The sequence below is a fragment of the Nyctereutes procyonoides genome, unplaced genomic scaffold (genome assembly GCF_905146905.1).
Source record: "Nyctereutes procyonoides isolate TBG_1078 unplaced genomic scaffold, NYPRO_anot_genome, whole genome shotgun sequence".
Taxonomy (NCBI): domain Eukaryota; kingdom Metazoa; phylum Chordata; class Mammalia; order Carnivora; family Canidae; genus Nyctereutes; species Nyctereutes procyonoides.
The window spans coordinates 647,565-661,243 of record NW_026575044.1 but is presented as its reverse complement, the minus strand read 5'-3'; the positions used below and the strand labels follow the sequence as shown (position 1 = coordinate 661,243).

The following is a 13,679-nucleotide window of genomic DNA, read 5'->3' as shown; positions in this document are numbered from 1 at the left end:
CTGAAGAAATCAATAAAATTGATCAACCTCTAGCCAGACTCTGTGGGAAAAAAAAAGAGAGAAAAGACTCAAATACATAAAATCACAAATGAGAGAACCATAACCACAGAAAAATAAAGACTATTATTAAAAATGATATGCCAACAAATTGGACAACATAGAAGAAGTGAATAAATTCCTATAAACATATCAACTACCAAAACTGAAACAGGAATAAATAGAAAATTTGAACAGGCTGATTATCAGCAATGAAATTGAATTGGTAATAAAAATACTCACACCAAACAAAAGTCCAGGACAAGATAGGTAATTCTACACATTTAAAGAAGAGTTAAAGCCTAGTCTTCTCAAACTATTTCAAAAAAGCAAAAGAGGAAAGAAAACTTCCAAATTCATCCTATGAGGCCAGCATTACCGTGACATGAAAACCAGATAAAGACACCACAAAATAAGAGAACTACAGATCATCTCTGATGATCATAGATCCAAAATCCTCAACAAAATATTAGCAAAAGGAATCGACCAATACATTTTAAAAAATCGTTCACCACAATCAAGTGGAATTTATTCCCAGGTTGCAAGGGTGATTCAATATTCACAAATCAATGTGATACATCACATCAATAAAGAAAGCATAAGAACCGAATGATCATTTCAATAGATGCAGGAAAAGCATTTGACAAAGTACAATATCTATCATGATTTAAAAAAAAAAAAAACTCTCAACAAAGTAGGTCTAGAAGGAACATACCTCAACATAATAAAAGCCATCTATGAAAAGCCCACAGCTAAAATCATCCTTACTGAGGAAAAACAGAGAGCTTTTCTTTTAAGATCAGTAATAAGACAAGGATGTCCATTCTCACCACTTTTATTCAACATAGTACCTGAAGTCCTAACCACAGCAATCAGAAAACAAAAAGAAATAAAAGGCATCCAAATTGGTGAGGAAAAAGTGAGATTTCACTATTTGCAGATGACATGATACTATGTATAGAACACCGCCCCCCTCCAAAAAAAAAACACCAAAAAACTGCTAGAACTGATAAACAAATTCAGTAAACTCACAGAATATCTGTTGCATTTCTATATGCCAATAAATAAGCAGCAAAAAAGAAATTAAGAAAACAATCCCATTTATAATTTCACCAAAAGTAAGATACCTAGAAATAAACTTGCCAAAGAGGTTAAAGACCTGTACTCTGAAAACTATAAAACATTGTGAAAGAAGTTGAAGATGACACAAAGAAATGGAAAGATGGATTAGAAAAACAAATATTGTTAGAAGGTCTGTCCACCCAAAGAACAAATATTGTTGAAAGGTCTATACTACCCAAAGCATATTTATGGATTAGAAGACAAATATTGTTAAAAGGTCTGTACTACCCAAAGCAATCCACAGATTTCATGCAATCTCTATGAAAATACCACCACCATTTTTCATAGAACTAGAACAAATAATCCTAAAATCTGTATGGAAGCACAAAAAAACTCCAAAAGCCAAAGCAATCTTGAAAAAGAAAAACAAAGCTGGAGACATTGCAATTCTGGACTTAACTTATATTACAAAGCTGTTAGTAATCAAAACAGTGTGGTACTGGCACAAAAGCACATACATGATCAATAGAACATAATAGAAAACCCAGAAATAAACCTACAATTATACAGTCAATTAATCTTTACAAAGAGGCAAAAATATGCAATGGGTAAAGACAATGTCTTCAACAATGGTGTTGGGAAAACTGGACAGCAACATGCAAAAGAATGAAACTGACCACTTGATTATACCATACACAATAATAAACCCAAAATGGATTAAGGATCTCAATGTGAGATCCGAAACCACGAAAATCCTAGAATCTCTTCTAGAATGTCTTCTACACAGACAGTAACTTCTTTGACATTGGCCATAGCAACTTTTTTTCTGGATAGATTCCTTTGAAGCGAGGGAAACAAAAGCAAAAATAAACTACTGGGTCTACATCAAAATAAAAATATTTTGCACAGCAAAGGAAACAATCAAAACTAAAAGACAATCTACTGAATAGGAGAAGATATTTGCAAATGACATATCTGATAAGGTGTTAGTATCCAAAACATACAAAGAACTTGTAAAACTCAACACTCAAAAGGCATATAATCCAATTAAAATATGGGAAGAAAATATGAATAGAGATTTCTCTGAAGAAAACACTCATATGGCCAACAGACACATGAAAAGATGCTCTTCATTCCTTATCAAGGAAATGTAAATCAAAACTACAAAGAGCTATCTGTCAGAATGGCTAAAATCAAAACCACAAGAAACAATAGGTTTTGGCAAGGATGTGGAGAAAAAGGATACTTCTGGCACTGTTGGTGGGAATGCATACTGGTGCAGCCACTCTGAAAAACAGTATGAAGCTTCCTTAAGAAGTTAAATATAGAAATATCCAATGATCTAGGAACTGGACTACTGGATACTTACCCAAAGAATACAAAAATACATGGATGCATGCAGCCTTATGTTTATCAAGCAGTATTATTTACAGTAGCCAAGATATGGAAACAGCCCAAATGTCCATCAACTGATAAACAGATAAAGAAGATGTGGTATAATATATCCAATGGAATATTACTCAGCCATATTAAAGAATGAATCTTGCCATTTGCAACTACAAGAATGGAGTTAGAAAGTATAACACTAAGCAGAATAAGTCAGTCAAAGAAGGACAAATGCCATTTGATTTCACTCATATGTGGAATTTAAGAAACAAAACAAATGAACAAAGGAGGAAAGAGAGAGAGGGAGACACAAACCAAGAAACAGACTCTTAACTATAGAGAATAAACTGATGGTTACCAGATGGGAGGCATGTGGGGATATGGGTTAAATACTAATGGGGACTAAGGAGTCCTGATGAGCACTGGATGGTGTATGGAATTGTTGAATCACTGTATTGTACTCCTGAAACTGATATAATACTGTATGTTTACTAACTGGAATTGAAATTTTAAAAGTAAATAAAAGATGGGTGGAGTGTTTCTACTCAAAGCTAACAGATTGTCCACATGCCGTTTTCTCCTCTGCCTCTAAAGTTCTCACAAAATGTAGTAGTTACATTTGTGAGATTAGTGAACATCTTCAATGGACTAATGATGTCAATAAACTTCTGGATGATAGAAAATACAGAAAATGGTAACTGACAAAGCCTAGCATAGGAAGCTAAAAGGCAGATGCGCTTGAACATTAGGATGGGGTATAGCTTTTCAGGAAGCAGTTTGCCTTGTGCAGCTCTGGAGAAGTTGGAGCTATGGAAGCCCAGTAATGATGAAGGGTGAGAGACAATGGAAGGCTAAAAATGTATGCATTAACTGAAAGGATTCATTGAAAGCTTATATAGAAGAATCTCTATTGCCTTCCATCCACCTTAACATACACACTATATTCTACAGGGACATGGTCCATTAGCAGGCAAAATTTGAGTTTTTCTCAAAATGTTTAGAAAATCCCCAACAAAATCCTTGATTATATTGTTTAGATGTATTTCAGCATGACTCCAAGCTTCCCCACATAACCACTCTAATGCAAAGCCCCCTTGTTGACAAGCCTTCCTCACATACATAATCCTACCAAGAAGGATTACATTTTTTTTTATAAATTAATTTTTATTGGTGTTCAATTTACCAACATACAGAATAACACCCAGTGCTCATCCCATCAAGTGTACCCCTCAGTGCCCGTCACCCATTCACCCCCACCCCCCACCCTCCTCCCCCTCCACCACCCCTAGTTCATTTCCCAGAGTTAGAAGTCTTTATGTTCTGTCTCCCTTTCTGATATTTCTCACACATTTCTTCTCCCTTCCCTTATATTCCCTTTCACTATTATTCATATTCCCCAAATGAATGAGAACATACACTGTTTGTCCTTCTCCGGTTACTGTGGCCAAGTTCAAAAAGGGTGTTGCCTGAGTTCTCCTCTGGGATTTTGATGGAATCTTGTCTCACATTTAGATCTTTCATCTATTTTGAGTTTATCTTTGTGTATGGTGCAAGAGAGTGGTCCAGTTTCATTCTTCTGCATGTGGATGTCCAATTTTCCAAGCACCATTTATTGAAGAGACTGTCTTTCTTCAGTGGATCGTCTTTCCTCCTTTATCATATATTAGTTGACCATAAAGTTCAGGGTCCACTTCTGGGTTCTCTATTCTGTTCCATTGATCTATATGTCTGTTTTTGTGCCAGTACCACACTGTCTTGATGACCACAGCTTTGTAGTACAACCTGAAATCTGGCATTGTGATGCCCCCAGATATGGTTTTCTTTTTTTAAAATTCCCCTGGCTGTTTGGGGTCTTTTCTGATTCCACACAAATCTTAAAATAATTTGTTCTAAGTCTCTGAAGAAAGTCCATGGTATTTTGATAGGGATTGCATTATATGTGTAAATTGCCCTGGGTAACATTGACATTTTCACAATATTAATTCTGCCAATCCATGAGCATGGAATATTTTTCCATCTCTTTGTGTCTTCCTCAATTTCTTTCAGAAGTGTTCTGTAGTTTTTAGGGTATATTTTGAGAACCATTTGAATGGTAAATGGTTCTCCAACCTTTTATTTTCAGGTTGTAGGTGTCCTTCTGTCTAAAATGAGTCTCTTGTAGACAGCAAATAGATGGGTCCTGCTTTTTTATCCAGTCTGAAACTCTGCGCCTTTTGATGGGGTCATTAAGCCCATTCACGTTCAGAGTTACTTGAACTTCTTCTTAAAGGGGAGTTTTAAGAGTCCCCCTTAAAATTTCTTGCAGAGCTGGTTTGGAGGTCACATATTCTTTCAGTTCCTGCCTGTCTTGGAAGCTCTTTATCTCTCCTTCCATTTTGAATGAGAGCCTTGCTGGATAAAGTATTCTTGGTTGCATGTTCTTCTCATTTAGGACCCTGAATATATCCTGCCAGCCCTTTCTGGCCTGCCACGTCTCTGTGGAGAGGTCTGCTGTTACCCTAATATTCCTCCCCATGAAAGTCAGGGACTTCTTGTCTCTTGCTGCTTTAAGGATCTTCTCTTTATCTTTGGAATTTGCAAGCTTCACTATTAGATGTCGAGGTGTTGAACGGTTTTTATTGATTTTAGGGGGGATCTCTCTATTTCCTGGATCTGAATGCCTGTTTCCCTTCCCAGATTGGGAAAGTTTTCAGCTAGGATTTGTTCAAATACATATTCTGGCCCTCTGTCCCTTTCGGCGCCCTCGGGAACCCCAATTAAACGTAGGTTTTTCTTCCTTAGAGTGTCATTTATTTGCCTTAATCTGTCTTCATGGTTCTTTAATTGTTTATCTCTTTTTTCCTCAGTTTCCCTCTTTGCCATTAACTTGTCTTCTATGTCACTCACTCGTTCTTCCACCTCGTTAACCCTCGTCGTTAGGACTTCTAGTTTGGATTGCATCTCATTCAGTTGATTTTTAATTTCTGCCTGATTGGATCTAAATTCTGCAGTCATGAAGTCTCGTGAGGCCTTAATGCTTTTTTCTAGAGCCACCAGTAGCTGTAGAATAGTGCTTCTGAATTGGCTTTCTGACATTGAAGTGTAATCCAGATTTTGTAACTCTGTGGGAGCGAGGGCTGTTTCTGATTCTTTCTTTTGAGGTGAGGTTTTCCTTCTAGTCATTTTGCTCAGTGCTGAGTGGCCAAAAACAAGTTGTATTGGAACACGGGGGAGTATCACTGGTCCGTCTAGCTGGTCTTCTGGGGGAGGGGCCTGCTGTGCTGATTTTCAGGGGTTAGCACTTGGGGGAGCTGCTCTGCCCCTGCCTGCTGCAGGGCTCAGCGGGGGTTGTTTACCCCGTGGGGCCCCAGGAGGAACAGCAGCAGTTGCTATGGCAGCTCTGGAAGCCTGGATTCAGCCTCTGCAGGAACTACGGGGCTCGGGGCTCTCGGTTCTCCGTCTGCAGGGCCTGGAGGCTCCGGGGCGGGGCCGCTGATCTGCTCAGCTCGGGGCAGGAGCGTCCTCGCTGTCCTGGGCCCTCCCGGCCTCTGCCTGTCCCGGGGGAGGCCGGATCCTGGGCTGGGTCCCGGCGCCCTGTGCTCCGGGGCCTGCGCTGGTGGATTCGCGCTCCCGCCCTGCAGCTCCCTCCCTGGAGCCGCTCCCGAGCCCCTCCGAGCTGCTCCGGTCCCGCCGTGCGCGCTGCAGCCCTTAGGGAGCTCGGAGCACTCCCCTGCGCTCGCAGGTGTCTGTTAGTGTCCCAGGGAGCCCGAGGGCATCCCCGCCCTCCTGGGTCCTGCTCCAACTCCCTGCGAGCCCCTTTCCGCCCGCCCGGGAAGGTTGGTGCAGCTCCTGCTCCTCCGGGACGGGGCTCTCCTGTCCTGGGGACACTCACCCCGGCCTCAGCCCGGCTCCTCGCGGGGCCCCTCCCCCTCGGAGGCCTTTTGTTTCTTTATTTCTTTTTCCCCGTCTTCCTACCTTGATAGAAGCGTGGACTCTTCTCACTGTAGCATTCCAGCTGGTCTCTCTTTACATCTCAGGCCGAATTCGTAGATTTTCAGGATGATTTGAAGGTTATCTAGGTATTTTGGTGGGGACAGGCGATTTGGGGACCCTGCTCTTCCGCCATCTTGCCGAGGCAGCCGAAGGATTACATTTTTAAGTATGACTAGATAACCAAGATTTGCCAGACATTTGATTAAACCTTCCCAATATAAGAGTCAGCCCAAGATAAATAAAGATAAAAACATGATTATCAAAAATAAAGAGGTAATTCAGGGCACAGTTGAGACTTTAGCCTCAAAAAGAGTAGAGAAGATATATTGATATAGCAAAAGAAAATATAACTAAAGTGATCATGGCCTATGCATTGGACAATTTTACTTAGTCACAATAACAAGACCACATTATTGATTTTCAACTTTTAGAGTCAATCTATAGATCAATCACACACACACAAAAAAAAACTCAAATAAGTTACTAAATACAATGCAAATGCTATAAGCTTAACAAAACAAAAACAAAAATGCAGTGAATAGTTTTGTGGTTCCTCAACAAGTTAAATATAGAATTACATATGACCCAGCAATCCTAGGTAAATAGCCAACAGAATTTAAAACAGTTGTTCAAACAAAAGCTTATATACAAATATTCATCGTAGCACAATTCACAATATTCAAGAAGTGCAAACAACCTAAATGTCCATCAGCAAAGTGAATGTAGTATATTCATACAATGGAATATCACTCAGCTAGAAAGATACATGAATTCAGATCTATACTGCAAGATTAATAAAACTTGAAAACATTACACTTAGTGAAAGAAACTAGGCACAAGGGATGCCTGGGTGTCTCAACAGTTGAGTGCCTTCGGTTCAGGGTGTGATCCTAGAGTCCCGGGATGGAGTCCCACAACAAACTCCCTGCATGGAGCCTGCTTCTCCCTCTGCTTGTGTCTCTGCGTCTCTCTCTCTCTCTCTCTCTCTCTATATATATATATATATATATGTGTGTGTGTGTGTGTGTGTGTGTGTGTGTGTCTTGTGAATAAATAAATCTTAAAAAAAATCTTTAAAGAAAAAAAAACTAGCCACAAAAAACTACATGTTGTATGGTTTCATTTCATGAAAGAGCAGAATAAGCAAATCCACAGACACTGAAAGCAGCTCTGAGGTTACCAGGAACTAGGAGGACAGAGGATAAGGAATGACTGGTTAATGGTATATGGTTTTCATTGACATGATGAAAAGATTTAAAGCTAGAGGGGCACTTGGTTGGCTCAGTCAGTTAAGCATCAGACTCTTGGTCATGAAATTGAGCCCCACACTGGGCTCTGAGCTCAGCACTAAGCCTGCTTAAGATTCTTTCTTTCCCTCTCCCTCTGTGTCTCCTCCCCCTGCTCATGCTCTCTCTCTCTCTCTCTGTCTCTCTCTCTCTCAGAAAAAAAGAAAAAGATTTAGAGCTAGAGAAAGGTGATGGTTGCTCAACATTGTGAATGAACCTAATGTCACTGAGTTATGTACTTTGAAATTATTAAAATGGTAAATTGTAAGTTGTGTCTATTTTTTGCCACAAAATATGCAAAATAAAGTACAAGCAAAAGAAGTAGGGAAGTAGAAAAAGTGACAGAAGAAAGTTGAAGGGAAATAAGAGTGCTTCAAAACACCTACTTTATAAAGTAGAGGATCAACAAGATCTGCAAGTTATGAAGACATAAAAGTATTACTATATTACAAAAACAAACGAAAAAAGAAATGACTAAAAATATAATACAAATAACTGGTAATATGCAATATTGAGAGGACTGTGGCAAAGTGGAAGGATGTAATTGAACTAAACCCTAATTTATCACAGCTAAGAAGAGATAATATCCTAAACTGATATTAGAATAGAAATGGAAGTCTGTTATGAGAGGTAAAGAGGTGACTTCCCAAAGAATCAGTTAAAAAACTTAGGAGTGATTGCCGCTGTAATTTAGCACCTAAAGCTATTATTATTGTTAAGATGAGGAACTGGAGGGACCAGATCTACAAGGAAGGAATCCAGTAAGAAAGGGTCAGAAAACCAAGCAGAAATATTTAGGCTTGGAATGAATACTGAGAAGCTACTTTTCTCCAGAATTGACTCTTTTTTTTTTCTTTCAGCACTTGGATATATTTTCTATAAAAACAGAGTCATATTGTATTGGAAGTTTCCAAAGTCTTATGTTGGAGAGGGTGTAGCTATGAGTGGCATACTTCTGAGAGGGCTGTGTAGTGCATTATCAGTCTGCTCCACAATTCATATAGCCTTCTTCCTATCTTGTCCTACCCAAGGTCATGTTCCCCATCCTCCTCAAACATGCCATACAATCTAGACATGGCCACACCTACAATAGAGACCACACCTATACAGACGTGATCTAGCAGAGTAGACAGACCACTGATAGCTTCATTTTACAAAAACACCTGGTAAGAATTGCACAAACACAAGTTCTTGAGATTGGATAATCAGAAAGGCAATTTGAGGGAAAATTATAATACAATAAGACTTTAGGGGCAATCTCCTATAAATTGTCCCCAATATCTATGAACTGAGCTGACAGAAGTATTCCTCCATCATAGCCAATACAGAAACACAACCTTTTGCTCTTTTTCCTTAGACCTACAATGCAATGGTGATTCTTAAAATCTTGCCATTCAATGGAAAAAGAAGGTTGGAATGCAACTCCAAAGTGAAGAATACCCAAGGAAAGAAAACATGTTTCCCTAGAGCCTAGAGTAGAGGCAACGTATATTGCTTCTAGATTCTCCTAAGTCATAGACTCCTAGAATAAAGAGACACCATAGCCAGCTAAATAAATAAATAAGCAGAAAGAATCAGAGAATATCCACAGAAGAAAAAGTTTATCTGCCCTTCTACTGAGACCATCATTCTCAGTATCCTGTTCACTTATGCCCTTGACCCATGACCCAGATCATTTCACATTCTTCTTTAGGAATAACTCTGTGGGCACATGTGTGTATGTCTGTGTGTATGTGTGTAAGATTGAGAGAGAGGTTGGTCAAGCAACGTGAGAAATAGAAACAAAAAGACATATGAGACAGGAAAAGAGAAGGAGAAGGAGGTCTTAGAATCAATCCTCCCAGTGGGCTGACTTGAACTCTTTTACCACCAACATTTGCTCTAATCCTCAAAGCATCTATTTAGGAAAAGTAATCACCTGTCTTAGAAACAAGAAGGCCTACTAGTTTACCAAATACATTTAAACAGAGTTCTTTTTGTTTAAAAAAAAAAAAATGGTAATGGTACTCAAACCTTCACAAAAGCAGAATGTCTCTTCCATCTCTCTTTTCTTCCTGACAACTGGATCAAGATGAAAATCTAAATATCTGAGCAGCCTGTGTGTCAAGGAAATTGTAGGAGGAAATACACAAATGTTGTAATAGTAGCTTTGACATCAGAAGTAAATGCTCTGAGTTTTAAAAAATGAATTTCTCTGGGAAGAATCAGAACAATTCTAGGAGGAAAAGTTAACATTTCTCCAGTGGTTTACAAAGTCATCTGAAGTATATCATATATAAAGAAAAAAGCATGGAAGTTTTTGGATCCATCCCCTGCCCCAATATCCTTGGAATTTGCTACCTGAAAATTACTACTTGATTAATGGAGTAGAAACTAGAATTTCTTGATTTGCTATTATGTCCAAGCTCTTTGCTAAGAACTTTTTTTTGTCATAAATAGTCCCCACAATAACTATTATAAAGTAGCATTTGTTATCCACATTTCATAGATGAGGAAACTGAGGCTCAGTAACAAATTTGAATATAGATTTTGTAAATTCTGAAACTCATCCTCTAATCCTAGCCTGATATATACTAGAGGATCAGATGCAGACATTTAATGTTGACTATGCATAGCAAATGCATTTTTCCCCTTTGTTTTTCCACTAGGCAAGTATTGATGCTCCATGTTTGGGTGTCCTGGCAGCAGAATTGTCTCTTCTGTGTTTCCATAATGATCCCTTAATCACACATCAAGCATCCTTGGGAATGTGTTACCTACTCTGGATTGCAAAGTGTCAGAATGGTAAGAATGATTTACCATCTCCTCTAATGGATACTAAGAATCTGTCCCTAATTATTCTATTTGTGGGTCTCAAGAAGGCTCTATGTCTGTAGATTTCTAAATTCTTCCCCATGATCTATAGTTCCACTTTTTAAAATGTATTTTGTAATCTTTTTAGAATTATCAAAATATGCCAGTAGTGGTGGAAGTGGTTCTTAAAGATCTATAAAGCACTTGACTTATATTAGTGTTGGGTGTTAATGGTAGGGACAAGAATGCTGTGGGGACGAAGGGAAGAAAAAAAAGAAGAAAGGCTACTAAGAAGAAAGGACTTTCTAAAAAGAGGCATGTTTTTCCCCTCTAATGGGACATCAAATAGAATACTCAGATTCTTGCTTCCATGGTTGGGAGAAATTAGCCCAACACTAAAATAAACTGCTCTGGCCAGTCTAACAAGGCATAAAAGCAAGTCCTGAAGGTACCAAACTATTTCCAAATAAGTTAAACAGAGAAAATATCTATCCTCTCATAATACCTAACTATTAAATATATAAATATAAATACATATATTTGTTCTCAAGCCATTGAACATCAGATAACAAAGGACAATGATTCCTGAGATATGGGAACAAATGAATAAATGAGATGGGGATTACAATTGCCTGAGCTTACCACCTAAAGTTTTTAGGCTCTTACCTAGTGGTCTCACCAAGTTGAATATACAGAATTAGGAATTCAGAGAGGTCAAGATAGCTAGGGTTTACAGATCTGAATACCAGAGATGAGTGCACAGAGAACTGCAGAGATCTGCAGAGGGTTCCTCTTAACCATTCAGGTGTGAAGTGATCAGAGCATGCTTGTGAGGAAACTATCTGAGGCTGGGGGGGACTGATTAGAGAGAAAAATCCAACAAACTCATAAAGGTTGGGAATAGTACCTATGACTATTAGCCAGAATTTAAAACTTCATAATTGATAAGTAATGAGGTAGAGTACTCAAAGGGTTTTGTTTCATTGGAAGGAAAAAATTATCTCTAGACGAAATTGTTTTAGTACCACTTAATGAAGCTTAAAAACAAGATCTAAAGAGATCAGGTGATCTCCAAATACTTTAAATGCTCATCAGACTAAAGCTCACTACTGACTACTCCCAGGAATACAAAAATTCCTGCACTCAACAAGTTAAAATTCAGTGTCAGACTTCCAGTAAAAATTACTAGGTATGCAAAAGAAGCAGATTACAAGCCATAATGAAGAGAAACATGAATCAAAACTAACACAGAAATAATCCAGATGATAGAATTAGTAGACAGGGATAATAAAACAATTATTGTAATATATTCCAATTATTTAAGGATTCAGAGGAAAAGATGAGCATGTTAAGTTAAAGATATAAAAAATTTTCTATGGGATCCCTGGGTGGCTCAGCGGTTTAGCACCATCTTCGGCCCAGGACTTGATCCTGGAGACCCGGGATCAAGTCTCACGTCAGGCTCCCTGCATGGAGCCTGCTTCTCCCTCTGCCTGTGTCTCTGCCTCTCTCTCTCTCTCTCTCTCTCTCTCTCTCTCTGACTCTCATGAATAAATACATAAAATCTTAAAAAAAAAAAAAAAAGGAAAATTTTCTAAAAGACTTCATTGAACCTCTGGAGATGAAAACTACAATATCTGAAATGAAGAAAACTCCAGCAGACATCAACTGTATAATTTTAAGAGAGCCAGAGGGAAAAAAAAGACACATTTCATCCAGAGAAACAAAGCAAATTTCTCATCAGAAACAATAAAAGCCATAGGCAATGGAGCAGCCTCCCAATGTACTGAAAGAAAAAAAAAATCAGTCTGGAATTCTTTAGCCAGCAAAAATTCTTTTAAAAACAAAAGTGAAATAAAGACATGTTTAGGGATCCCTGGGTGGCGCAGCCGTTTGGTGCCTGCCTTTGGCCCAGGGCGCGATCCTGGAGACCCGGGATCGAATCCCACGTCAGGCTCCCGGTGCATGGAGCCTGCTTCTCCCTCTGCCTGTGTCTCTGCCTCTCTCTCTCTCTCTCTCTCTCTCTCTCTCTGTGACTACCATAAGTAAATAAATAAATAAATAAATAAATAGAACTTTAAAAAACAAAAAAAAATGTAAAAAAAAAAAGACATGTTTAGATATACAAGAGCTGCTAGAATTCATCAGCAGATATGCACTATGAGAAATATTAAAATAAATACTTCAAGAAAAAAATTCCCAGGTGAAAATCTAGATCTACATAAAAGAATGAAGAGTAATGGAGTACAACTAAGTAGGTATACACTATAATTCTTTTATCATTATTTAAACCTTTTAAAATGATAATCACCTGTTTAAGGCAAAAAATAACATAATATAAATGAAAAAGAGGGTCATTTCATAATGATAAAAGGATCAGTTAACTAATAAGACATAACAATTCTAAACACATATGTCCATAAAAACAGAAATGTGTACAAATTAAAAATCAAAATACATTAAAGAGAAATGAAGAAGATCTGGAATTACAGTCAGAGAATTCAGTAACCCTCTCTCAATAATTTATAACACAGAAAATTATTAAAGATATAGACTTGAACCAACTTGATCTAACATTTATAGAATACTCCACTAATAATGGAAAAATGAACATTCTCAAGAGAAAACAAAATTTACCAACATAGAGCATATTTAAGCCATAAATCAAGTCTTAAGAAAACAAATTCCTTCAATCACACAAAATATATTCTCTGCCCAAAATGGAATTAAATTAGAAATAAAACCCAGAAAGATATCTGGAAAATTCAAAATATTTGGAAACTAGGTAATCCACTTCTAAAAAGCCCATGAGTCAAAAAAAAAAAAAAAAGGACATAAAAATGGAAATTGAAAGCATTTTGAGCAAAAATGAAAATATAATACCCATAAAGAAAAACTCCAGACTGAAATGATCTCTCAAACACTTAAAGAAACTATACCAACCCTATACAAATTCTTCCAGAAATTAAAGAATGAGGGAATACTTGCCCATTCAGTGAGGCTAGCAACATTCTGATACCAAAAGCACATAAAGACATTATAAGAAACACAAAAAACAAAAAAACTATAGGCCAATGTTCCTCAAGAACACAGGTACAAAAATTTATAAATAGATCCACCTATTTATGGTCAAATGGTTTTCGA

General features: G+C 37.9%; 1 protein-coding gene across 1 annotated transcript in view; it reads left to right on the top strand.

Annotated features, from left to right (window-relative positions):
- The window catches only part of MROH9 (maestro heat like repeat family member 9), a 152,029-nt gene that overhangs the window by 94,091 nt on the left and 44,259 nt on the right, over positions 1–13,679 (top strand). The window contains exon 7 of the mRNA XM_055324332.1: positions 10,391–10,526. Within this exon, the coding sequence (XP_055180307.1) occupies positions 10,391–10,526 (136 nt within the window). The remainder of the gene's footprint in view (positions 1–10,390; positions 10,527–13,679) is intronic.